Below are 26844 nucleotides of genomic sequence, written 5' to 3'. Positions count from 1 at the left end.
GCCAACAGAAGAAAGAGCCAGCAGAGACAAGAGACTCCAGCTGGTGTGTTCAGGAATCTTCCATGAGAAACCACAGCTCTGAAAGAAATATTTCTGCCCTTGAAAGACTAGCTGTCCCAGGGCATGGAGCTGGCATCAGATGGTGGCAGCTGGGATGGCTGTGGCTGTCCCAGGGGTGAAATCAAACAGCAAACTGCAAGTAGACAGAGTGGCAAGACAAGGGTTTTAATAATGAAGGTGTTGCTGGTAACATAGGTAAGGAAATGTGCTTGCTTACAGGTTTGAAGCTGACAGTACCCCTTTAAATAAGGAAATACATTTGCTGAGAGAAGAAAGTTACCTGGAAAGCCCTGTACAAGGCTGTAGTGGAGCAGCTAACACTACTCTGGATCAAGTGCTCTGGATATTCTCCACAGACTGGCTTCTAAAAATCTTTCACTTAGAAAAAGAAATTCTTTTTAAAAAAAGGCAACCTGTGACTGTCTATCCTAGCAGTGCCCTGTGACATTTGTACAATAGAAAAGTGGTGCTTTAAATAGTGACTTGACAGCTACTGCCATGTGCTTTATACAGCATGCAACAACACCATGGACTGGGGACCCACCGGGGCTGCAGAGCCACCTCCAGCAGCTCCAGCATCCCTGGGGAAGTGCCACGGGAGCCATGGCCAGGCTGGACCTCCTCCCAGTGGCTGCATCTCCGTGTGCTGTCCTTCCAGTAACACAAATATTAAATACACTCAGTCTGTAAATAGTTTAACAATCTTCGTCAGCAACAATATTTACTTTGGCAAAACCAGAATTGCAAAAAACAGACGTGTCCATCACACAGTCTGCAGCAAGTTCTTTGGTGGAAGCCAAGAGGTGAAGCAAAGGCTCCTTCTTGCTAGAGCCTGAGGAAAGAATATTGCACAGAGACTCATAGGAGACACGCTGGTGATTCCAGCATCACTGCGGGAGAGCTTCCTTCTCTGCCAGCTTCAGGAGAACGGGCTCCTCCAGGAGATCCTCGGTGATTCACAGCTGTTCTCCAGTAGCCTCGCTCTGGGCTGGGGGAGCAGTGACACTGGAGTAAACTTGGGAAGAAGGATGACTGCTGAGGATTGAAGAATGGGCAGAAGGATGGAGGGTGGATGGCAGAGCAGGGCAGGCAGCACAAGCAGAGGCTCACACAGACCCGCAGCCCTGCTCCACGTGCCGGTCACTGAGTGTCCCTGCTGGCTCCCCCTGCTCCCAGATGAGGCAGGGGCATGGAGATCACCCCGACCTGGCTGTGCACAGAACAGCCCCTCCAAAGCCCAGCTGGTTCTTTCATATCATTTGCTCCTACCCTGGACCAAAACACCTCACACATGCCTGTGTCCCATGGGTGTGACACACGGTCGCTCCACCAGTACGGCACATCCCTGCGACACCTGCACCTGCCTCCTGAACACCTGCCTGCAACCCCCACAGCTCTCTGCTCCAAGGGCACAGCCTGATCCAGTGCAGGCTGCAGCCAGGATGGCTCCTGGGCTTTTTGCCCCTTCAGGACATGCCAAGGTGCCACCATGAACATGGTGGTCTCCATCTCTCACCCCTCTGGAGCAGGGCAGTGCAGGGACTGGGCACTGCAGCTTTGGGGTAGGAGGAGGGAAGCAAGAGCCAAGCAAGAGCCAAGGCTGGGTAGAGCCTCCTGCTCCACACCCATGGCCTGGGCACAGCCAAGATGAGGCCAGCAGGGTTGTCTGAAGGGTTTGGGGAGAGAGGGAGAGGGAAACATTGGACTCTTTGCTCTGTGATTTCCTGTTGCAACCCAGGTGAGGCCATCTCACCACGCAGTCTTGTCATGAGCTGCTCCAGTTCTCATGAGAGTGACTAGTAAAACTGGGGGCTGGAAAGACTAAAGAAAGAAAACGGAAGTTCTTGTCAATCAAAGGAAGTGTGTTTTAGGCACTGGTGTCCTCTGTGGGGATGTGTCAATGGAGGAAAACCAAAGTACCAGAGTTGTGCTGTCAATTTGAAGTGACTGGAAATTCAAACAAGTTTATATGCTGGGAAAATGACTCCAGTTTCCCCTGGATGAGGCATGTTAGCCCTGCATATTCTCCAGCACGACAGAAACACTGCACTGCCTGCTGCAGGCTCACACCATCTCACAGTACCTCCCTTCACCACTGCTGCAGGTGCAGGTCCATGCTGGTGTTCAGGTTGAGGTCGGTGACATCCAGGAAATCGATGTTGAAGATGCTGGGACCTGCAGGGGTGAGTGAGCCAAAGCCAGTGGCAGAGCTGGGGGGGGTGAGGTCCAGCCACTCCATCGTTTCCCATGGAGACTCAGTGAAACTCATTTGTAAACTGGAGCCTTCAGCAGGGGAAGGGGAGAGCTGGGTTTCCATGGGCGAGAGGGGAGTCTGTAAAATCTCCTGGGAGTTGAGCAGTTCATCTGCGGCTTTGCCAGAGAACCCCTCCATCATCCCCTCAAAGTGGGGCTCCTCTGCCCCCATCTTCAGCAGGGCCATGTCGCTGACCCTGCCCAGGGGGCTGTTCAGCAGCACCTCCAGGTGGGCGTCACTGCTGCCCGGGCAGTGCTCGAAGGGCAGCGGCGTGGGCGGGACCTGCTCGAAGGGGGCGGGGGGCTTGGGGAGAGAGGCACCGGCGCTCCCCGGAGACACTGTTATCTGAGGTACTTTCTGGAGGCAGGACCGATCTTCCTTGGCAGTGGCTGGCATTTCTGTCAACAGATGAGAGGAATTTGAGGTGCTCTGGCAGTGTCCACCACTGCTGGGCCCAGGGGCACCACCATAGCCCTCCACCTGGACTCTGGGGCTTCCCTCTGCAGACCTGCTCCCCACTCGGTCCCCTTGGCACTGCTCACCACCCCCTCCCCGCGGGACACCTTGCACATTCCTGCTCTCTGACCTCAGTCCCCTGGGTTTGGACACAGTCCCTAGGGCACGAGCACTGGCAGCTGTCCCCGAGGGACTGGGATAGGACACAGGCAACACTTTGCACGCGGGAGGGGGGCACCAGCACTACTTTATGTGGGAGATGGCACTGGCAGCACTGGGAATGCTGGGGGACACTGGGGGCTCTGTGTGGGGAGGGGGCTGGCAGTGCTGAGCACAGGCTGTTGCTCTGCTGCCCCTTCTCTCTGCACAGCCTGCACAGGTGACAGCAAAGCCCAGACCGCCCCACCGGGATGGCACACACAGGAACAGGCTCCAGGAGGGCCAACGTGCCTTTGGATTCAATCTCAGTGGCTGCTGGCACAGGAGGGCTGATGAAAGCTGTATTCAACTCAGGCAGCTCTGCTGGGGTGCACAGAATGCACTGAGCCTCAGGGACCAATCTGGCTGGGAAGGGAAGCCCTGGGGGGGAACAGGGAAGCAGCGCATACCTCCACTCTCAATCAGCACGTCCAGGAGCTCATCCATCTGCTGACTTCGTGTCATCTGCTGCAGCAAACGACAAAGAGGAGAGTAGAGGGCATTACGAGGAGAGTCCCTCCAGCCACAAGCCAGGTAGGTGGCTCTAGATCCCAAAAAAGTTGTCTCTAGACCCCACAAATGGCTTCCTCCCATGCAGGAGAGAGGCCACACCAACACGGGGCTGGCAGTGGCATTCAGGTGGGCACTGCAGGGACCTGGGACAATCACAGTTGATCCAGGGACCGAGGTGCCCTGCTTTGCCACCAACCCTCTGCTCACTGGACACCACAGCCTGCCCTGTCCCAGGGCCACCAAGACACACCGACATTTTGGCCCAGCACCTCGCACTGGCATGTGCCTGCCTGCACTCCCTGCACTGCCCAGGCATCCTCCTCTCCCTGCCTGAACACTGGCAGGACTTCCTGCACTCCAGCAGGAGCCAATTCTCACCACTGCCAACAGCATCACTCTGCTTCCCCAAAGGCGCCATGATTCCTGGCACTGAGGCTGCTGCCAGATTCTCATGGAAGGGATTCGTGGGCGATGGACAGTCCTCCCGTGGGAACAGCACTCCAGGATAATGCTCTGTGCCATCCGCCCCCTGAGCCTTAACAACCCCTGTTGTTAATGGGCTAAAGAGTGAAGGTGAGCTTCCTGGTGACTGGGGAATGCTCAAGGGTCTATTCCTCACACAGCACTGAGCACCCCAAAGAGGAATACACCTGCACCCTGGATGTGTGAGGGTGTCCGGGGGTGCACAGCAGACACTGTCCTACCCAGCACGGTCTCTGCTTCATGGCAGCCACTAACAGCCACAACAGCAGCCAACCCTTTAAAAAGCGCATGTCTCTGACAATAGGCCTGTTCTACCCAGAGACCCCAGAACAGGTTGGAACTCCTGTAGCTGAGTCCCACTATCTGCAAAAGGACACCCTGGGCAGCCCCAGCCCTGTAGAAAACAAAAACCATGCAGTTACCTGCTTCACTGCATCCTCATAGGCTGGAGGCTGCTTTACCTCTGACAGGGCTGGGCTTGACTTACAAAAACTTGGGGATGGAATAGAAAACTTTTGACCTGCCTGGGCAGCCATCTGCTGGGGAAATACAGGGAAAGGGAGTCAGTGCACGGGGAGGCACAGAGGGGGGACCATCTCTCTCATTCCTATTGAGGTCGGGCCAGGGCCAGGGAAAATAACTATTTTGTGGGCCAAACAAACAAAATGCCTGGCCTTCGAGCAGGTAGAGGCAGGTACACTAGCTCCCTCTGCCTGGCTCTGAGCCCCAGGGCCAGGCTGGCCTCTGCTGGAGCACAGGGATGGTGTCCCAGAGCACCCTGGTGCTTGGCACAGCCAGGGATGTGCAGGGCAAGGGGAAGACAGGGGCTGTTGGTGGTTGGCTGCATTTGGCCACTGATGTGGCACCTCCCGAGCTGCGCCCCAGCCCCTGTCCCTCACTGCCTGTCTGGGGGCACTCACAGAGCCAGGCCAGGGAAGACCACGGAACAGAGTGTGCCAAACATCTGCATGTGACTGCCAGGCTCCCCTTCCAGGAGAGACCTCTTCTGAAGGTCCAGTGCCTGCCAGCTGCTGTCCCCATCACTTCTAGGCCCTAGTGTGTCCTTCCCCACTGCCTTGTCCCATGAGAGCCAATACCAGGGGAAGCAGCATCACTCCTGCAGGTGGGTTGGATCCAGGGGTGGGTCCAGGGCAGCAGTGAGGTCACTCAGCCAGGCCATGCTCATCCTGGCCACCCTTCTGTGGAGAGCAGCTGGAAGGAACACTATCCCTGGCTCATGAGGAACAGCACTCCAGTGCTGGGTAGAGTAGTTCTTGCTGAGGAAGGACCCTCACCACTGGGAATGTCTTGCAGGCAGCAGAGGAATGCCCAGGATGGTGGTGTCACAGCTGGGATAAGCTGCAGGACACCATGGAACCATCCCCTCCATATGCCCCTTGCTCTCGGGCTGAGAGGGAGAAGCTGGAGATGCCCCCATGGTATCACTGCTCCCTCCTCACACTCACTGACCACTGCCCAGCTCTCCAGGGCAGCCCCACTGCCTACTGCCCCCACAGCTCTGACCCAGTGCCCAGTTCACCTCTACAGCCCCACTGCTGGGGACACCCCCTGCATTCCCTGCTCTTTGCCCCCTGCCCAGCTCATCCTCCCCATGGCTCAGCTCACCCAAACCAGTGTTCACATCACCCTCTTCACCCCTGAAGCAGCCCCACCACCTGCCTCACTCCAACCCCACTGCCCTCCGTGCCCATCCCACTGTTAGCCCTGTCTCTGCCTGTCCTCTCCCTAAATTGCTGCCCATTCCCACCTCGCTGGTGGTGCTGGTGCCAACTGCCCATGGCACTGCCTCACCATCCTCTGCAGGGGTGGACGCAGTGCTGTGCCCACGCCGTGCACCGTGCAGGGCTGTCCCCTAGTGCCTGCCCCCCGAGGGACAGGGCTGGGATGGCTCTGCTCCAGGCACTGCTCCTCAGCGCTGAGTGTGCTCAGCCCCTGCCGTGCCCCTCCCTCAGCCCCGGGGGCACGCCTGGCACCCTGGAGTGGGACAGGCTGTGGGAGGGGTGGTGCTGCTCCCCGGGGAGCCCCAGGAGGGCACTGGGACGAACTGGGACGAACTGCTGATCAGCAGAACTTTGTGGTGCTTTTCGTGTTGGCGGCGTGTGCCCCTCCCCAAGCATTCGTACCTCTCCAGAGGGCTGAGTGAGGAGTGGTGGTTGCTGCAGACAACACCCTGCTGGGCTGGCGGCTGGTGGGGAGGCACGAGCTCTATCTGTTTGCACACCCCAACTGCAGGCCCTGCTTTAGCTTTCTGACAAAAGGCTTCCCGGGACAACTGCTCTTCTCCAACCCAGTGGTAAAAATCCCTCACACACTGCTGGGAGCCACAATTGCTTGGCAAGATGCTGGAGAGCCCTGCAACCCTGCAGAGGGGTCTCCTTGGGGTGTAGGAACTGTGCCAGGGCTCTCCTAGGAGGTGAGGGATCCATGCTGGTGCTTCCCTGCTGTGTACAGAGCTGTGCCAGGGCTCCATGGGGCACGGGCAGCTGTGCCAGGACTCCCCCTGAGGGGAGAGGCAGCTGGGTTTGGGCTCCTTTAGGGCAGAAACAGCTCTGCCAATGCTTCCCCAGGGATGAGGGAGCTTTGCCAGGACCCCTCTAGGGGCAGAGGGAGCTGTGCCAGTGCTTAACCAGGGGCAGAGGGAGCTGTGCCAGTGCTCCCCAGGGCAGAAGAAGCTATGCCAGGGCTCCCAGGGCAGAAGGAGCTGTGCCAGGGCTCCATGGGGCAGCGGATGATCCGCCAGGAGTCTCCCAGGACACAGGGAGCTTTGCCAGTGCTCACCTATCGGCAGAGAGAGCTATGCTGGGGTACCCTGGGGAAGAGTGGAGCTGTGCCAGGGCTTCTCCAGGGCAGCAGGAGCTGTGCTAGGGCTCAATGGGGCAGGGGAGCTGTGCTGTGGCCCCCTCAGGGCAACTGGGTGCCGAGGCAGGGGTTCCCTAGTCATACCCTGCAAAGAACCCTGCAGTGCCATCAGCTTCCAACCCATCCATCTGGGATACTCTCTGCCTTTCCAGGCAGTGCCATGTGGTGCAACGGCCCCTGGGTGCCCATCCCGAGTTCCTGCAGCCCGGGCTGGCAGGCCAGGCCTGCAGTGGGCTGTGTGTGCCCGAGGGGGCTGGGTCACCCTCACACTCACCGGTGCTGTGCGGAGGCAGGCGCTGCCCGGCGGGGACCCGCTGCGCCCGTCCGCGGGCACGGGGGACACCGGGAGCAGGTAGTGGCTGTTGGGGGACGGCGGAAGGCTGATGTGCTGGGGGCTCTTGGCAGCCCCGAGGGGAGAGTGCTGGGGGGAGCATTGCGGGCTCAGGAATGTCGAGGAGGTGATGGTGCTTTGCCCCGCAGGCTCCAGGCAGTGGCTATTTACAATGTGGGGCACCTGTGGCACCGCACAGTTACTGAGCTTGTCCGAGCTGCCCGCCTGGCCTTTCAGGGCCGTTTGTTTGGATGCAAATGGACAGCTGGACACGGTGTTTTCTTGCTTGATGGGGACACCAAAGAAATGCTGCTGCTTCTCCTCAAGGCCATTGCTTCTCTTTCGCTTCTGGAGCTGCATCCGCAGCTCTTCCACCTGCCTCTGCTCTTGCTGCAGCTTCCACGTCAGCTCATTGATGACCTTCTGCTTCTCCACCAGCATCTTGTCTTTCTCTGTGTCAATTCCTTCCAGTTCCAGATGGATGCTCCCTCCATTCATGCTGCTCATGAGGCTTTCTTCAGCACTGCCATGAACTGGAGATGGCTGGAGACCGAACTGTGGGGAAGACATGGGCCCGTCGTTGAAAGTGTCTGGCAAAGAGCCACTCACAGAGAGATCGGAGGAGGCAGGTGAGATGGGTGGGGTGGAGCTGGTGCTGCCAAAGTGGTAGAAGCCATTTGATAACATGCTGGTGGAAGACTGGGACTGGTAACTCGACAGCGTGCTTGTCGGAGTGACTGGGAAGGTGACGGTGGTGATCTCACTGAAGTTTGGCACCGCGGTGCTGCCGCACTCCTGGAAGGGCCGCAGACGCTCCATCAGCGCTGTCTTGGTACCCGACACAGGCAGGCCTCGTATTCGGAGCTGCTGCCTCAGCTCGGACACCTAGAAGGGAAGTCACTCCTGATCAGTCTCAATGGCAGATGAGCCCTTCAGAAACCCAGCACTTGGAATCATGGAATCATGGAATCATTTAGGTCGGAAAAGACCTTTAAGATCATCAAGTCCAACCTTCAACCCAGCACTGCCAATCCCACCACTAAACTGTGTCCCCAGGTGCCACATCTACATGTCTTTTAAATACCTCCAGGGATGGTGACTCCACCACTGCCCTTGGCAGGCTCAGATCACAGGCTTGCAGCTCCCAGCTTTAAAGTTCTGCCTTCTCGGGTCTCACCACAGTTACCCTGTGCAGCTCTGACCACTGCATGTCCTGCAGAATCTCCACCTTTCCTAACAAGAAAACCTTCCTTCTTCCTCCAGGAAATGCAGTGGCCCTTGGGCCATGGAGGCAACTCAAGATTCCCTTCCTAGCAGGAGGTTTCTCCATGAGTAGAGGACTTTCACACAGACCAGGAGCCAGCTGACAGCTCAGAGAATCTGATCATATACCTTGGAGCCACATGCTCCACGTTCAGGCATCTGCACAGGATACAGTCACCTGAGCTGGGGCATTGCTGTGGCCAAACTCACGTTATTTCTACCTCTAATAATGAATTTTGCCCAGGTCTCTGCTCCTAGAAGGATTTGGCCTTCCTTATGGCTGAGTGTCCATTAGCGAAGTATAAAAGAACTGCTGATGTGACTGTTTCTCCCTTATACCCTGCCTTGCCTACATGAGAGATGTTCAAAGCAGTGCATGTAGCAGGAGATACCTGCTCGTGCAGAGAGCTGAGCTGGCCTGGCTGCAGGGACCACTGAGTCACCAAGGGGAGGCCATTCTGACCTTCCAGATGGTCTGTTAGAGTATCCTGATGTCCACCATAAAACCACAGAAGGGATGGAGACAGGAGCTGCAGGAGCAGCATCACAGATCACCCTTTAGTCCTTGCCCTTGGCCTGGCCTGCAGCCTCCCCAGCTAGACCTAAGGTTTGCTGATACACGCACTGGAGCAATGCACCCCTGCACCACCTGCAGAGTGGAAAGCCCTCATGTTCAGGGACCACCACGGTGCCCAAGGCCTGCCCCAGTGTGGTGTGCTGTACTCCTGAGCTGCTGAGAGCACGGTGGGTGGGGTGTGCTGATCTGTGCCTCGCTCACTCCCAGCCTGTGGCACTCCACTGCACGCTCAGGCTGTGAGATTCAGCTCCTGCTGTGACAAAGTTTGCACTCACTTTGAGATCATCCAGGTTGGACGGCAGAGGGCCTGGCTTGATAGATGAGACACAAGTCTGGCCTGAAAAGGAGGTTTTCACTGGAGAAAGAGAGGTGTTGTTGACAGAAGTTGATGTAGAATTTGAACTTTTGACCATTTGTTCATTTGATTGCCTGAAATAACAAAGGAGATTTGGGGTAACTTGTTAGTCCCCTCAGGGTCTCTGTGACCAGCATCCCATCCCTCTGCTCCCTTAGGAGCTGTCTCCTGTATGAGGCCTATGGATGGCCACCCCAAGGAAAAGCAGGCTGGGCTGTAGGACGTTGCTGGTCTCCCACCAGCAGGTCACAGGTGCCTCAGCCAGTCCACAAAGCCAGAATGGACAGTCTGTGTTGTTCCCAAGCTTTTATGTTTCACTGCCTCTATCCCCTTGCACTGGCACAAATGGGTACAAGGCAAGGGAAAGTTTGGAGAGAGACAGGACTAAACCCTGCTGCTGTCACAGTGCCACTCACTTTAGCTGTCCTTGGTGCATCCCAGAGTAGCTGAAGTGCTGTTGCTGCTGCTGCTGCTGCTGGCTGAGGATCTGGAGCTGCAGGAAGAGCTGCTGTTGTTGGAGCAGTCTGGCATATGCAGAATCCATGGGTGGAGGGGATTTCTCTGCCTTCTGGTCTGGAGGGATGTACTGGTGGTACTTGAGCTTCTTCACTTTGGGTTTTGTGTCCTTGGGCTTTTTGTGACGGTTCTTGCTATCAGTGGATGATTTGGACTGTTGGTCCAAAAAGGAAAGGAATTAGCTGTGAAAAAAGCTCCTGCCACCCTCCGTGGGACCTCAGAGGCCTGGGAGAGAAAAAAGGCAGCTCCTGCTGGCACTCTGACACTCCGGCTCCAAGAGCTGCTAAACCTGGATATGGGAAACTCCCTCGGGACTTTGTCCCTCATTTGTGCTGGAGAGCGCATGAGATGGAGAATGACCCTCCCTGCCCAGAAGGTATTCCAGTGCTCCTCATATTTCCTCCTGCTTCCAGCCCAGGGGACATTTCCAGTGCAGGACTCAAGCAATCGCCTGTGGCAAAAGGTGTTTTGCTGTACCTTGTACCACTACCCAGTGAATCAAATTACAGTTTGGCATGAGGTTTGCCTGCCTGCATTGTTCAAAGCCTTTAAGGCCAGAACCCCAGACCTCCCACATAGGTGGAGTGCAGTATGGGGACACTCCAGGCAGGGATGCAGCCAGAGGCACAGGCATTAATTACCTTCACTGCAGAGGGCACGGGGAGCGTGGGGCTGTCCTGCCCCCCCGTCTGCTTGGGGCTGTCACACTGGCTGCCCTGCTCCGGGGCTGTGTCCAGAGCGTGGCCATCGGCACTGGGGGGACGATCCTGCAAGGGACAGGAGAGAGGGGCTGTGGGGTCGGTGCCAGGGGCTGCCCAGCCTGGACAGGGGCACCTGCTACCCTTTCTTCACCCCATTTTGTCCCTAGTTCCCCCAGGTCTATCCCAGCCAAATATTCCCATACCCCCAGGCTATCCCAGTCCTCTCCTAGTTCTCTGTCCCCTCAGTCCTTCTTGGTTTCCAAGCCCCCCTCCATTTCACCTGAGCCTGCCCAACGCTGGCCCCTCAGTGTGCCCCAGACCTCCCAGTTGACCTGGACAGCCACAGTCCCTCTGGTACCCCCCTGCCCCAGTGGGCCCCAGTCCGTCCAGCCCCCCCAGTCCATCCCAGCCCCACAGTGTGCATTTGTCCACCCCGGCTCCCCCACTCCCCCAGTGATCCCCATTCCCCCATTCCCCCCAGGCCCCCCATTCCCCTCAGTCCCTCTCCCCATCTCGGCCCGGTGCCTGCAGTTCCCGCTCCGGCCGGGGGAGGGCGCGCCGGCCCCGCGCAGCCCGTGAGGCCCCGGGGAGCGGCCGGGCGGGACCGCCCCTGTCCCTCCCGCGTCCCCCTTTGTGCCCCCCGCTCTGGGGCTCCGGGACCCCCGCCCTACCTGCGGTGTCCCGGCAGGGGCAGGGGGCGGCTCCGGGTCCCTGGAGGCAGCGGGCGGCTCTGCGGGCCCCGGGGAGCCGCGGCTGCGGGGCCGCTCGGGGGACAGCCCGTCCGCGCTGCTGTCCTCCTCCTCGAAGGCGAAGGCGTCGGCGGGGCGGGGGAAGCTGCCCTGGGTGCCTGAGGGGCGGAGGGGCGGCGGTCAGAGCCCGGGGCACTGGGGAGCGCTGGGGGGCCCGGTGAGCCTCGCGGTGCCCCCAGCCCCGGCCGTGGTGCCGGGGGGCTCACCCTCACCCCCCGAACACCCACACCGCGTGGGACCCGTCCTCAGCAGAACTGAGGCTGAAAGCAACCTGCAGCATGACCCAACCCCTCACGGCACACGAACCAACACGGGCGGACCTGGCTGCAGGTGCACAGAGGCTCCCAGATCCTGCCTCTGCCTACAGGACAGGGTTCAAACCACTGCCTTTGCCTCTGACAGCCCCAGGCACCGCTGCTCCCGCTGCACAGCTGCTGCACGATATCTGCTAGTCAGATGGGCAAGGGCTCTTGACCCCCAGGTTTTGCTGATAAATAAAGTGTTGGGAGAAAAGAGGTCTCATGTGAGCCTCTGAAGGGCTGCAGGTGGGGGTAGAGGAAGGAGCAGCGTGGCCACGCTCGTAATCTCCACGTGCTCATGTCTGGCATTTGTCAGGCAGCTCGGCATGCTGATAGTGAGGTGACAAATGGGGAAACAGGAAGGGCCTGGGGACAAGCTTCCACCTGTCCCTGCCGCTGGTCTAGCAATGTGCACCTTCTCACCGAGACGGGCCTCCTGCTCTGACCCCTGCCCCTATCTGAGAGATAAGGGTTATCTCAGCTCCCTGTGGCTGCTGGTGCCAGGGTAGGCGAGAATGGAGCCCTGGCTTCCTGCCTGAGCTGCTGCCCAGCCACCGCATGGGCTACAGGTATGAGGTCAGCCATGTCCAACCTGCTCTCTTCACATGTCCCTGAAAATAGGGCCCTGTGCCCTGTCCATCAGACGCAGCACCCAAACAGGGTATTCCCTGAGGAACTGCAGCACTGCATGGTCCACCTGGGCTGGGTGGGAACTGCTTCCCACTCCTGCAGGCAGCACGGGTATCCCCTCTTGGGAAAAATTACTCCAAGCAAGGAGTAGTGGACTTGTGGATCTGCAAAGCTCCTGCTGGGCTGGCATTTATTAAGTGTGTGTGTTGAGAAGTGGTGCCAAAGCTGGGAACCCAAGGGACCTTCAGGACACAGCGACAGCCCAGAGCATGACAAGAATGTGCTGCATCCTACTGCTTGATACCACAGGCCTGTGCCGATGGGGAATGCTTCCCTTATCTGTCCTGCTCTCACACAGCCTGGCCCAGAGTGTATTGTTTCCCCATCCTGTGTCCCTGCTGTAATCTCAGGCAGGATGGTGTTTGCTCCAGGCTGCTTCTAATGCACTGGGTATTGTCCTCCCCAACGCATTGGACAAAGTGATGACAAGGACCTGGTAAAAAAGGGTTCTTGTGTCACTGCTCAGCTATGCAGGGCACTGGCGGCCTCCTGTCACTGGGACGGTTGGGCTTTTGGTTGGGGTCTGGCACTTGCTGCTCACCCTGCCGGAGGTGATTAGAGGAACACGTCAGCTGAACTTTCCACTGTGTAAACAGTTGAGATTCCAAGGTTAAAGTAAAATGATTTTAAACCCTGTCATCTTTCTGGTATTGCAAAAACAAAAGGCTTAACGTTCACAAGTGCCGGTGCTCATCTCTGCTCTGTGTTCAGCCCTTTACCCCAAACTCTGAGCAACACAAGGCACCCCTGACTCTGAAAAGCAGCTTGAGGATCCTTCAGCCTGAGGCTTTCTTCTGCAGAAACCTGAGGGCTCAGATGGTGCTCCTGGTGCAGCTGCATTACCTTCTTCTCATGGCACCCAATGGTACCAAGAACCTCCCTGTTTGACCCTGATGTGCTGCACATTTCACCGTAAATGGGATGTAACTGGCTTGCAGGACACATTTTTCCCCAGCAGTGTGATAGAAGGGCATTGCGAAAGGGAGAAATTTAAAACTGAACAAATCATTTTTAAGCCAAACTTTTGTTTTTAACAGTTTGGTCCCGTAAATCTCTGTTTACCACGAGCTCCTGACAAGGCAGCTGGGTAGAAGCTCTGTTCAAGCTTCAAGCTCACTTGCCCAGCCTCCAAACCTCAGCTTCAGGGGATAAAGTCATGCTCAAACTGCCTCAAATGTTTATAACGGGGGAGAATTTTTGAAACTTTTTTTTTCCACTGTTCTCTCCTTCGATAAGTGGCTGGGGAGATTTTACTTCAACTCTCCTTAAAAATTCCTCTTCAGGCAGAGTCCTGGAACATTTCAGGTTCAAAGAGGAGAGCTGTGACATGCTGGAAGGAGAGCAGCTCCAGGGCCAGGCTGGAGGAGCCGCTGTATAGACAGAGCCTGTTCTTCACAGCCCCAAACCCAAGAGCAGGAACAGTTGTAGGGCAGAACAGAGTGATATCTGGGCCTGGAATATTTCCTGTCATTTATGATGGTTTCTGAGATGAAATGAAAGTCAAAGAGCTTCCTATTTCAACTCTCATTTTTTGCATCACTCCTGTCACTCAAAGACCCCTCCTGTTCCAGAGTCCTGCCACTGTCTCCAGCTTGCCCTCAGCTCCAGAACAGACACTTCACGTAGGATTATGCCAATGAAAATTATCCCATGAATTGAGGAACCGGGAGCAACAGAACAAGCAGTTTCCAGGGGCAGAGCACCTCTCAGTGCCTCACTGGAGACCTGAGCACCAATTTGGGCATGTGGAGATGGCCCCAGGCTTCAAAAATGCAGGCTGGTGTCCTGTCACTGCAAGACCCTGTTGGTCTTCCTGCTCCTTTTCACTACTTTTGGACCTCCTTATCCTGGCACTGGGCCCTGTGAAATTTGAGTCACCTTTTTGCTGTTTCACCTCCCACATCAGCTTCCCTGTGGGGAAGTAATTGTGGAGGATTCTGCTTCCCTCCTAGCGGGGGAGGTGATGGAGGAAAACCAGGCTTGGGCATAAGGCGAGTGCTGGGTACTGGCTGATAGGGCACAAGTGGGAGAATTCAGACTGGCCTCACAGCCACATCTCTGCACCCAGGTCCTCTCCCACGCCAGAGAAAGGAGCGTGCTGGCTCCAACAGTAGCATTTCCATGCTCAAAGCCTTGTGGAGAGAAGGGATGTAAGAAGGAAGGCTCTTTTGAGGGGTCGTGGCTGAGCAATTGTGCACGTTTCAGTGTCACTGCTCTAAGGTGAGAGCTCTCTGCTCACGGGCAGGATAAGACAGAGCAGGCTGTGCTGGACTGGGCCGCTCACTGTGAAATAATTAAATTTAAGCAATAAATGCAGCTCCTAAGTTCAGGTCAGCCACTTCCTACAGTCGCTGTGGTACCTCCTCGTGCCCTCGCCAGCCCCTGCCCTGCTCCACACACACACAACACACACATTTCCTTTCACTACCTTTTATGGCCTCTTTCACTGCAGAGTCAACGGAAATGATATTCTTCTCCACCAGCTCCAAAGGACCTGGCCTGAGAGCGATCTTTTCATTGAGGTCATCTGCCAGTCGGGCTCTTTTCAGCTTCATTTGAGTCGACTGAATGGACCCCTCTGCAGCCGAGTCTAAAAGGCCAAAGAAGGCATCAGGACAGGGGAAACCTCAGCGAGTACTTCCCTTCATCACAGCCCTGGGGGGCTGTGGGCGAAACCTGAGTGTGGCTCAGGGCATAGCAGGAGCTGCTCTGCTGGACTGGATGGGGCTGGTGGGACTTGGGACATGGCTCCTCCTCTGAGCCTTAGGCCCAGCTTCTCCCTTCCCAAACAAGAGCCTCTGTCTATCAGCCTAAATTTGCAAACCCAGCCTACAGCTGGAGCATCCTCTGCAAGGACCAGGAGTGACCTGTGATTAACAAGCTGACACTAATGAGGGCCAAAGGGGTATTCAGCTCCTGCCTGTCAGGAGCACCTTGGCCCTTGTGGGCTGATGCAGATGGATCCCTACTTCTGGGGAACAGCTGGAGAAAAGAACAGTGCTTGACAACTGGAGTAAATGGCTTTCATTGGAATTAAAAATAGTGAGTACTGGGAGGTGACATGACTGCAGCGCTCCAGGCCTCCAGGGAAGAACGAGCTGGAGAGGAGCACAGCAAAGGCAGGTAGATCTGGAAGCTACAGCCCTACCAAAGCCAGCTGAGAAGACCCCAGTTACAGAGTGCTGACAGAAGAGTAGCAACTTAGACAGAAAATTTCCTGAACAAACCTGATCTGGCTCCTGTGGTGGCAGAGGCATGAATAGGGAGGGAGTGGGATTCTAAACTAGACCATTTCTATACCCTTGGGGGTCTATAGTGGGACTGGCTGATTCTAGGTTGTGCTGTCTTCAAAGACTGGGCACTACTCTGGAGGAGATACTGTCAGCAAAACAAGCTAAATGAGCTCCTCGAGGTGAACAGCAACAGAACGTGTGTCTGTAAGGCACTTTGATGATGCAAAGTGTCTCACCTGGCCAATTTCAATCCCCTCTAGGTCCTGTTGTGAACAAAATGTACACGTAAGTTCGTGATACACCAAGGCACCTCCATGGAACGCAGAGCACGAAGGACAGAGGTGTGAGCAGAGGCTCCAGGTCAGGGGGTGTGGGGCAGCATGTGCAGCTTGCTCAGTGCACAGCCAGGCTCTGCTCCCCCATACCTTGCCTGCCCTGCCTGGCCCTGTCCATGCCTGGGGCTGCAGCTGCCTCCACATCTGGTTTACAGCACTTGGCCACAACTCCTGGCCATATGACTTCTGTTATTTAACCCAAGGGGAAGACACTTTCACCTCTTAAGCAACGGTGCCAGCCCATTTTAGGGATGGAAACCAAAGGAGAAAGCAAGGCAGGGACACTGATCCAGCTTGGGACCCTGGCTCAGTCCTCCCGCCTGTCAGAGGAAAAAAGACTGCACTCCTGCTGAGAGCAGAGGGCAGCATTTACAGCTGCCAGAGAGTGATCTGCTTCTTCCAGGCAACTGACAGGGCTCAAGGAGGGAGGGAGGCTGCACATCCTCTCTGTCTCTAAGGATCTTATTATCTCTGGAGATAAGGAGGGACACCATGGGGTTCTGCTGTCTGTGATGGGATGCAGCCTTGCCAGGTCTCTGGCTGGGAGGGAACACCACGATGGGAGAGGGGAGAGCTGCTGTGGCTCACAGGCTGATAGCAGGGCTTTTCATTCAGCTGTGCTTGGGTCATTGACTGCATGAGTTGTCCCACAGAATATCCAGAATTATGGCAGCACCAAAGATTCGCTTTGGGAGGGTGTTACAACAGGCTGCTATAGGAGTTTCAGTGCCCTGGCCAGCAAATGCCCTGGGTTTGCTTTTCATCATCAGACATCAGCTCCTGAGGCTTAGAGAGTTCTCTCTCAGAGCTGTTCTACACCCACTGTTCTCTAGAGCATCTCATGCTGGCCCCTGGCAGAGATGGGAGAAAGACTAGATGGCCTTGGGACTGCATTTGTCAGGGAATAAAAAAAAGTGCATGCTGCTTCCTGAGGACCAGGTCTGCAGAGAATTCCAGACAAACTGTGTCCCATTTAAGTCTGTCTCTCATGAGCAGCTGGGACAAAGTTAATCATGATGAGAGCCCTGAAGGAACACAAGTGGGGCAGGAAGGACACAAGTCCCAGGGCAGGAGACACGAGGAGTGTGTGAGAGAAGCTCACGCAGTCTTACCTTGCAGAATGTGCATGTTGACCAGGTCTGAGCGCTCAGGCCTGCTTCTGATCTTGTGCTTGAGATAATCTTCAGTCTGCAGGACACAAATGCAGAGGGTTACCTGGCTGGAGCAGCAATGAGGTCCTGAGAGCACCTGGCCCTGTGCCATCCCATGGTTCTTTTGAATTTATTACAAGCTGGGTTGAGTGAGGTCCTAAATGGCATTTTTTGGCACTCAGACACTGACTTGTTCCCAGGCAGGAGTTCTTCAGAAAGGGAACATTGTGCATGGAGCTGCTAACTTACCACTGTACCCATTCCTGTGTCCTTTACAATCACCACTGGGCTTCTGATGCCTGAAGTATTGTGAGAGCTCGTAGGAAGGATGGGACCTACTCCCTGGGAGTGGTGCAGGTCCAGCACCTTTGAGAGCTGCACCAAGGCAACTCCAGAGTGTCCTGTTAGCAGTGGCTTCTGTGGGAAGCCTGGCACTCTGGGGTGGGATATCAGGAGCAAGTAATGAAGATACTCAGACTTTCTACTCAGGTCAGCCATGGGGTTTAACCTTCCTGCAGTTCCTGTGCTCTGTGGTTCCTCACCCCAGCTATGATACAAGGCTGGGGAAATCCACTCTGCAGATTGCTGCAGCTGAGCTTGTGATGAACATGGTCCTGGGGCCCTGTGCCACCTCCCTCATGGCTTTAGGAACACAGAGGCACACACGGGTACAGTAACACCATCCATTAGGGCCAAGGAAGTCAGCCTTGAGGGCAGCTGACCTCAACAATACAAATATAAGCTTATCCCCGGTGAAGAAAAGCTAGAGCACAACTTAGACAAGATTAGCTCTTTGCTAAGCTGAGCTGCAAGAAGAAATAGTCCAAAATATGTTCATAGTTCAAAGAGGTTAAAATCTTAAGAATAAATATAAAAGAATAGTACAAGCAGCTGGAGCACATTTGGAAACCCACAGCATAAAACGTACAGGTTCATGAGAAAAAGATCTTATAAGCACTTCTGCAGCCAGGATCAGACAATGGAAAGTGCTGTCTGTGTTCCATAAACAGGAGAAATAATTGTGCGTGCTGCTGAGATGCCCACAGGATTTAATGCCTTTTAAAACAATCCTCACTAAACAGATAAATGGCTATTTATCAATCAGGTGGCTAAGCCAAGAGCCTTCAGGAACAGAGAAGAAGCTCCAGTTATTAGGTTGGAGAACAGGTTAGAGAGTACTCAGAGGAGTTAAATGTCCCCAAGCAGCTTGGGATACACAGGGTTAGAGTAATAGCAGCTATCCAGGAAACTGGGCAAAGGAGAGCATAATTTCTTGCTTTAAAAGAGATAGAGAGAAGAAATCAGGAAATTATAAAGCAGACACCAAGGTATTGGACCAAATAATCAAACAATCTATGTAAGTGGATTTTGAAGATAGCAAGGAGGTGAACAACAGCCAGGATGGATTTATCAAGAACAAACCACATCATATCAACCTAAATTCCTTCTATGGAGAGATGACAGTTTTCTGTTACAGGAATAAACAATGAATGTCATATAGCTTGACTTTAAACATGTTTTGACATTATCTTACATGGCTTTCTCCTACGCAAGCCAAAGAAATTTGGTCTGGATAAGACTAACATAAAAAAGGAGCGTAGCTGTGGATCACCAGAAGAACTGGGAATGGCTCACAGTCTAAACAGAAGAATATATCAAATCCTGTTATGCAGCAATTTTTCCTGCTAGTCAATATATTAATTAATGCTTTGGATGATAGAAGACATACATTTTAACTCTGAATCATTCAAGGCTAACAGATTACTGTGTACCATGGTTTAGAGCAATAGATGATCTGAAATACATATGATACAATTTCAGGAACTTGGGAAGGACTGTGTTCAGGTCACAGTCAGCCACAGCTAAGTCAGTTGATTAAGCACTGTGGGGGATGAAGACTTAATGCACCAGAGATACTTCTGAGATGGTCACTACCCTGGCAGAAATTAGTTACTCAATGCATAGAAAAACTATAAAAGGCTCTGGAGAATCCAGTGATCAGCAGCTGACCCACAACCCCAAACCTGCAGGGGAGACACAGCACGGGATGTCATCTGCCCAGTGCAGACACAGCAGCAGCAAGACCCCGTTCTGTGCCCTAGATCTGAAAGGGTTCATGGGCAAGGACTGGACAACAGCTACAGACATCATTATTGAGTCAGAGACGGGATCAGTGAGGAGGGGCTGAAGGGAGGGGAGGCTGGTCAGGCCAGGGGTGAGATGGCTATAGGGACACAGGGTGCAAAATAGCTTTTAAAAGTGCTACAAGAAAGAAGAGACACAGTGCTACACATGCATGCATTTAGGAGAGCCAGCAGTGTACTCAAACTTCAGCTGAACAGCTTGAGCTGGGAATGAGAGGACACTGAGCTGGGGATGAGAGGACAGATCTCACAGCACAGATCAGAGAACACCAGGGCAGCTGCTGGAGAGTGGGATGTCTCTGGGTGCTCACACATCGCTCAGGACTGACTCAGGTGGGGCTCTTCTGCTCTGGGGCAGTGCCTCTCTGCCTCCCTTGCTGGAGTGCTGGGTGAGTGCTCAAGCACTACTTAGCCAGGGCTCAGGAAAGCCAGCCTGCCTCAGCAAAGGCAGCCTGCTCTCAGTCCTCCAGCCCAGCAATCTATTCTAGGACACCAACTTCAAAGTCTGCTGTGCTGGCCTGATGCCAGCCTCTAACATAGCCAGTGACATGTTTAAACAAACAATAGATATTTTATTTACTGGAGTCTCTCTAACGCCTTACCCTTCCCCCTGTATTTTTTCCCAGCTTACTTCCACCACTACAATCCCTTGCTTGGACCATGTGCCGGTTTGCCTGATTCCTGTGCCAGGTCAGAACGAGGTGGTATCTGCACCTGAGTGCAATTAAAATCACCTGATACATTTCCAGCTAATCCTCAGAACAGGACCTGACTTGGGCTCAGCTCCAGTTGCTGGCCTACAGCTGTGGCTTTGCTCATGTCTCTGCTGTGACTTCAGTTCCCTTGGACCTTATCTGTTTATAAGCTGCCCTTGTGTCCCTGGGATGCAAATGGTGGAGAAAGGCTTAAAATATGGGCTTTTGTAGCATCAGCTGAAGCAGAAGAGCTTTCAGAACCCAGGAGCAGTTTGTGTTATCTGCTTTCTGTTTGCTCAACATCAGCTGGGAGGAATATCAACTAAACAACAAATGCCTTTGAGTAATTATCTGGAAGCAGCCACGGGTCTTCCCTGTCCCAGGTCTAAGCAGGGCAGCCTTGCAAGAGAACAGTGTTTGTTATGGGCTGTGCTCAGGGTCTTCCTTAGGATGCTCTAAAAACACCCGAGCTTTGGGATAGACTGGACCATCCTTTCCTGTTCCCCAGGCAACTAGCCAGTGAAAGCTTTTGAAGAGACAGACAAAGAGACACAAATGTATACTTAAACTATAAAATATATGACACTTCAAGGATACTTTGGATTGCTTGAAATTTTGTAAGCATACTAATTTTTCACAGTCGTATTGTGTTTCTTATGCTTGCCATTTATTACCACGGGAGACTCGGGGCAAGTGATTTGGAGTGTGTTTAAGTTCAGAAGAGCACTGCTCTGTATTTCACAATCATTCTTCCTTGCACAGGCCCTTTCCCATGTGACTGCAAGCACGTTTTGTGGATTAATGGAACAAACTCTTGTGTTCAAGCAAAGCCTGCAGGACTGTGTGGTTTCTGTGGTCATCCCTCCACCTTAGTCATGGCACTTGGGAAACCAGTGTGATTTCCCAAAAGGTGATCAGCAGAGTTTCAGTGTGTTATGGAAATGGCTACTTATCTTATCTCTGCCTTCAGCTGTATTTAGGGAAGCCTGATAAGGGGGTGGACAGGAGCCTGGCCCACTTCCCCCTCAGATGTTGTGTCCTAGTGACCAAGCTGCCCTGGGGAACTCAGAGCTAGGCTCCTGCCTGGGGACAAGTGTCAGCTCCCTGGGGACTTGCTCCAGGAGGCAGCTGCATTCCCCCTACACAGAACTAGTTAGGATCCTTCAGGCCTGTTTGCTGCTGGCCCTGCTCTAAGCTGGCTGACACAGGAGTGCAGAGCAGCCAGCACAGGCTGTGGATGTGCCTGGAGGGGCAGCAGCAGTTCCACTGTTTGGACACTCACTGGAAGGTCTGCCAATGCCATGCTGAACTGTGCCCTGCCCATGGCCCCTTGCAAAACCCTGAGGCTGCTGTAAAACCCCACAGCTCAGAGCACAGATGACCCCTCTGCCCGTTTAACCCTTCCTTGCTCAGAGAAGGGTGCTCCAGAACAGCTGTGAGCACACCCCATGTCTGGAAGCAGGGAAGATGCTCTGCCCCTCATCCTTGGCCACAGGGCCTGCATGGAGGATGCCAGAGAAGGGGATGGTGGTAGAAGGTGCTTTCAAACTCATGCAAAGCAAGCCCACGTATTCTCTCACGGGATGGCTGCAGGAGTTACCTTGGCTCGCTCCAGACTTTTTCTCTGTTCATGGAATGCAGATGGGCTTTTCAGTGCTGCAACAGGAAAGAAAGAGGAGCAGTCAGCACAGGAGCGGAAGCAAGCAGCTACCAGGATATTCAGCAACAGCATTTTAATGAGTGCTATAAAAATAGCAACACAAACTAGCTGTTGTCTTTATTACACTGCCTAAAAATAACTTAGGAAAGCTCTGGGAAATCCCATGCTCTGAACCAGTCCATAGCAGGAGAGCAGGGGGGATGGAGAGCAGGGGGAGAGCAGAAGGCACGTGGGCAGGGAGGGGGTGCAGGCATTGAAACACAGTGCTCTGTGGGACACGTCAGAGAGAAGATATGACTTTTCCCTGGAATGTTCCCTGCAGGTCATGGAATGCACCACAGCTCCAGAAGACAGATCTGGGAAAAGGAAACACCTGTGAAGGACCTCACCTGAAAGTAAAACCTGCAGGTGACTGAGGCCTGAGGACAGCAGGTAAACTAAGACTGCCTCAGCTCTTGGGGTCTGTGGGCACAGCCTCCAGCTCACACTGTAGGGGAAGGCCCTGAAACTGTGCTCCTTTGTCCCTCTTCCATCACTGACTGTCCCTCCCCTTCTCACTGGACATTTGTCCTGCTCCCTGCCCAGAGGCAGCTGTGTGACATGGGACCTCCCTGGCCCAGCCAGGTACCAGGCAGCAGACCATGCCCTCAGCATCTCCTGACACCAAGGGGGATTAACTCAGAGAGGCTCCCAAAAAAGGCCAATCATCCCTGGCTCTTGGACCAGTGAACACCAGTCCCACCAGTCTGTGCTGGAGTCATGGAGAATCTTGCACATTTCCTTGTTCACTGGGGTTCAGTAGAAATAGAGGCAGAATTTGCATGGTGAGGGGGTTAGGTTAATACTTCTCACATTCTACAGAAATTCTTTTCTGGCTGTGTAAGCAGGCAAAACTCACTGATCCCACTGGGACAAGGAAGGGGAAGGTGTCCTGACCCACAAAAACAGTCTGCTGCAACTCTTTGTTTGGCAACAGAAATTCTCTTTCCATCTTCTGAATGGGATGCAATAGAGACAGAAACTATTTTCACACAGGACATGTTATCCTCCATCAGTCTAGGGGTGGATGAAGAGAAGATTGAGGAGAGACAGAAAAGGTTTGAAGGCCCTCTGAATTGACTTTTGGTAGGCAACACCCAGGCAACCTCTGGAACCTCCGGTGAATCACAGGAGAACACAGAAGGCACATTCCTACTCCTGACATTTGGAAAGCAGACGGACAGACAAGCGTTGCTGTGTCATGCTCTGGTGAGTAGCCACAAGCACTGGTGACAGCTGGTTTGATCAGAAACAAGATCAAATAAGGAGGAGAAGTGAAGTTAGCAAGACAGATGACTTTCCCAACGCTGCTCACTGTGCAGTGCTGATGTTGGCAGTGCGCTACAGGCCCTGACCAAGCACTGTGCTATTCCAGAGGAAATCGTTGCAGAGCTCAGTAATTTATCAAGATTTTTGGAGGCATTATGTGGATGCTGCAGCTTGTATTAGTCTGCTAAACAAATAAAGACATGGCAGTGGTTGTTCAGGGGATGACACCTCAGCATGAAATGGCTGAGGGGCTGGAGGCACCAGGGCAGAGCTGCTGCATGTGGTATTCATAACCCTGGGACTGTGGCTCTGAGGTTTCAGTGAGAGGATGAGGTGGTGGCTGTGTACAGCTCGAGGGTCTTCAAGAGCAGCTGTTTTTGCATTCCATCACAGTCAGGGGAACCTTGTCTTGAGGAATCCTTGATCCTGCAATCAGTCTCCTCCTCCTTTTAGGTAGGAGAGCAGGATCTGGCCCAGGGCAGGTGTCTGGGCAGGTCTAGGGAGAGGGTTTATCCATGCTCAGCCTAGTTTATCCATGGTCACCTGCAAGTGACCCCACATGTTCTTCAATTAAACTGCTTTTGCTGGCTCTGCAGCAGTTTCACCAGGGCAATGAATCTGCCTGTGCTGCTGCATGAACTGGAAACTTCCTACACAGTGAGGCTGAGGAACGGGATGGACTCTGCTCTCATCTGCACTAGTATGCAGCAGGAGCATCTTGTGCAGAATCTGCTGGGCCATGGGCATGCTCCAAGCATGGGCCCAAACCTGCCTCTCCCCACAGAGACCAGCCATGCCCACCTTTACTTTTTCCAGAAAAGATTCTCTGTTCTCTTTCCAGAAGATCCTCAACCCCTGTGGGTTACAGTCATATGGGCTCATTTCTTGACCTCCTGCAGTAACTGTGATCCTGTCCTAGTGCACCTCCTGGAGCCAACCTCACCTGATGGTCCTCAGAGCCAACAGGGTGTGGGAAGATATGGTTAACAAAGACTTGTCTTTCATGAGGAATGACTGCACTTGCCCCAGCCATGGGGAAGCTGGCTGGGGCTCCCATGCATTAAATGCTAACATCTGACACTTCCTCCTGAAGTCAAATGCAGCAGTTAAATTCTGCATGTTTGTTTTTATAGAGGCAAAAGTGCCTTTTCTTCTATTACTTTCAGTGAGTGAACAATGCTCAAGTTTCCCCAAATGGTCTTCTTGGACAGAAACGACATAGCAAAATCTCAGCCTAGAAGTTGAGAGTGCAAAAGAAGCTGTAAGTAACAGCAAAATAGACTTCAGTTCCCATCAAATAAATTTGGCTTAATACGTGCTCTGCACTGTGTAAGGTTTGAGCTGTTGGGTGCCACGTGTGCCAGCTCAGCCCTGCAACCTCTCAGTAGGCACTGCTGCTCTGTGAGTGTGCAGTGAGGTGTCCTGCACCTTGTCCATGTGTCCCCACCATTACAGAGTGGACTTTGGGAGATGTTAGACATATTTTTGGCCATGGATTGTATTCCTAGTTCTCGCAGTACTCTAACAAATGTCACAGTATTTTGTTTAAAGCTTCAGCTCCTGGAGTCTTGTGATTCGAGTGCTTGCCCTTTTGTGGCAGGTAGCATAAAATCTGAATGTTTAAAGAAATAAACAGGTGAAAAATGGAAAGAACATGCATTTATCAGTCTTAAAGCAATTTATCATTTTGGCATTCATGATTTTTGCCATCTTGGTCACATTTTCTTAGTGCTTGATGCTGACAATAACGTCCCGAGCAGGTGAGTGTTGCTGGCTACCTTGGCACAATCGTTCAGGAGGGCAGAGGGGTGGGCAGGGTGCAGCAAGCAGTGCCAGAGCCGTGCTCTTAGTGAGGTGTTGTTCTGCTGCTGAGGCAAGAGCTGCATCACAGTCTTCAAGGCCAACCAGAAGAGACAGGAGTGACACAGCCTTTGGAAAATTGTGATCTTAGCAGTGAACGCAAGGGGTCCTTGCTGAGACAGAAAGGATCCTCTACCTGGGTCCCAGGTAAGCACAGATATGCACGTGGAGCCTGAGCTAGGTCAGGATAGAGTATTCCACCGAGCAGGGCTGAGCTCCCAACATCCTTTCTCCAGTGGTGCTACAGGTTTCGTGATGCACCTGCAGGTGCAGAAGGGATCGTTTTCATTCACTGACTTTTTGTGCCCTAGGAACTGAATTTCTGATGCTGCCTGACTGCATGATAGTGCAGTCCTGGGGCCTGTCCCTCAGGCTGGAGTGCCTTGTGAGCAGGGATGAGTGAGGTCAGAGAGGGAACACGTTTGTCAATGTGCCATAAGCAGCCCAGGTAGGGTTTCACTGGCCTCAGGTATACCCTGATAACCCTGCCCTGGGGGGTCCTGGCTGGGCACACACACGGATCTGGATATATCTCAAGCCTCCAGGGACTGCCTTTCTGTTCTGAGGCCAAGGCAGTTGCCCATTGGTGCCTCCCTCCACAGCCTCTGGAATGGGCCCTCTCTACCACTTCCTTGTCCTGCCAAGAGGTTTCCAGAAGTTCGTGGCTTTTACAGGGGGTCAGGAGATTCTGTGCCCTTGCCTATGTGAAGAGCTTTGTGAGTCTTCTGCTTGAGCTGGATATGCTTGTCCTGCTACAGTGACCCCTGGGACAGGGAACTTGCAGCTGAACTTTTGGATGGTGGAAGGTAAACATCTCTCCTGACTTCAGTTTGAGCAGGGGCATTATAGTCTGTGTGATAAATGCTGAGCACCTCTGCACAGCACCAGGAACCATCATACTTCTGCAGGGCAGGGAGCAAAGTCCCCCTGGGAGCACTTTGCTCCGAGCTCTGTGGGTCTGAGCAGGCAGCTGGTGCCACACAGCGTCCCAGCAGTGCCCAGGATGAGCCAGGAGGGGGTGGAAAAGGCAGAAGATACTCACGTGGCATGATGCCTTGGTCTGCCAGCTGCTCACGGGTCCTTCTCTGCTGGAGCCGCAGCTGTAGAACTGTGAGAGAGAGAGTCAGGGCAAGGTGCAGGATTGTGCTGGGATGCCAGTACAGAGTGAGGGGGGGTGTCTGTGTGTAGCACTGAGGTCTGGCACTGATCCCTGCTGCTGCTGGACCAGCCTTGTGAACAGAGTGCTCCAAGCCAAGGGGGCTGCCAGGGAGGAGCTGAGAGCCTGCACCCCCCAGTCCTCCCTCCTGCACAGGTGGGCAGGGCCAGGCTGCTCTGGCACAGCCACTACCTGGTGCCTGGGACAGGCTGAGCCCTGCCTGGCACCTGGAATAGTGGCCTCAGGTGACCCTGGCTGCAGCTCAAATAGTTGCTGAGCTCTGCACTCTGAAGATGGGAGGTTCTCCCCCATCCCAGCACTGTGGGTTGAGTAGAGCTTTCCAACTCCACCACCCTTCTGAGGGCGTGGCAGCACATTTCCAGCCCTGCAAGGGGGATGCAGATATGCTTACTGTACCAAGGGAATGCAGATAACGTGGTGAGGAGCAAAGTGCCATCTCTGTGAACCCATTGCTCCAAGGACTTCAAATCTCCCATATAACTTCTCTTTAGGAGCAACGTGCTGACAGATGGGAACGACCCAGTGAGTGCCATGGCCTGAGCTGCAGAGCATCAGTTAGACACCCAACAGAGAAGCACCTTTCAGTATTTACATTCTGTAATCACAGCCCACCACACAGCTGCTGCCTGCCCCGTGCAAGGCTGCAAACCTCTGCATGGCCCAGGGCTGCACAGGTTGGGTCATCCCATCTCTCAGGTAGCCATGCCTGGACTTTGACTGAGTATCATATTCTACCCCTTTGGTTTTGCAAATTTGTCTTCAAGAAGACACCTGTATCACAAGGCAGAACATAAAACTCACGTCCATTCTCTCCTGCTAGAAGCTCAGTACAGCTTGCCACAAGGACACAGACCTCCCAGCAGTCACGAAACAACTGCACACACATCCCCTGCCCACCAGCACAGCCCCAGACTGCCTACCCTCAGCTGTCCGGAATGAGCCAGCGTTGGAAGGAG

The 26844-nt window shown here is 54.0% G+C and overlaps 1 protein-coding gene across 4 annotated transcripts in view; it reads right to left on the bottom strand.

Moving 5' to 3' along the window:
• Positions 1–217: 217 nt before the first annotated feature.
• MYOCD (myocardin) overlaps positions 218–26844 on the bottom strand; it is a 106244-nt gene continuing 79617 nt past the window's right edge. The window contains exons 2-13 of one of the 4 annotated variants that reach the window (XM_050319533.1): positions 25754–25819; positions 24848–24972; positions 21484–21539; positions 17006–17081; positions 14754–14915; positions 11259–11434; positions 10528–10653; positions 9787–10040; positions 9291–9444; positions 7119–8060; positions 3379–3436; positions 218–2712 (exon numbers count right to left, since the gene is read on the bottom strand). In XM_050319533.1, coding sequence (XP_050175490.1) covers positions 2150–2712; positions 3379–3436; positions 7119–8060; positions 9291–9444; positions 9787–10040; positions 10528–10653; positions 11259–11434; positions 14754–14915; positions 17006–17021 — 2451 coding nt within the window. In that variant the 5' untranslated portion in view covers positions 17022–17081; positions 21484–21539; positions 24848–24972; positions 25754–25819 and the 3' untranslated portion in view covers positions 218–2149. The remainder of the gene's footprint in view (positions 2713–3378; positions 3437–7118; positions 8061–9290; positions 9445–9786; positions 10041–10527; positions 10654–11258; positions 11435–14753; positions 14916–17005; positions 17082–21483; positions 21540–24847; positions 24973–25753; positions 25820–26844) is intronic. The other 3 variants (XM_050319532.1, XM_050319535.1, XM_050319534.1) reach the window with 3 other exon arrangements.

The sequence above is a fragment of the Myiozetetes cayanensis genome, unplaced genomic scaffold, assembly GCF_022539395.1.
Source record: "Myiozetetes cayanensis isolate MyiCay16 unplaced genomic scaffold, myiCay2020 scf22, whole genome shotgun sequence".
NCBI classification, from domain to species: Eukaryota; Metazoa; Chordata; class Aves; order Passeriformes; family Tyrannidae; genus Myiozetetes; species Myiozetetes cayanensis.
This window is presented reverse-complemented; position numbering and strand designations above follow the sequence as displayed.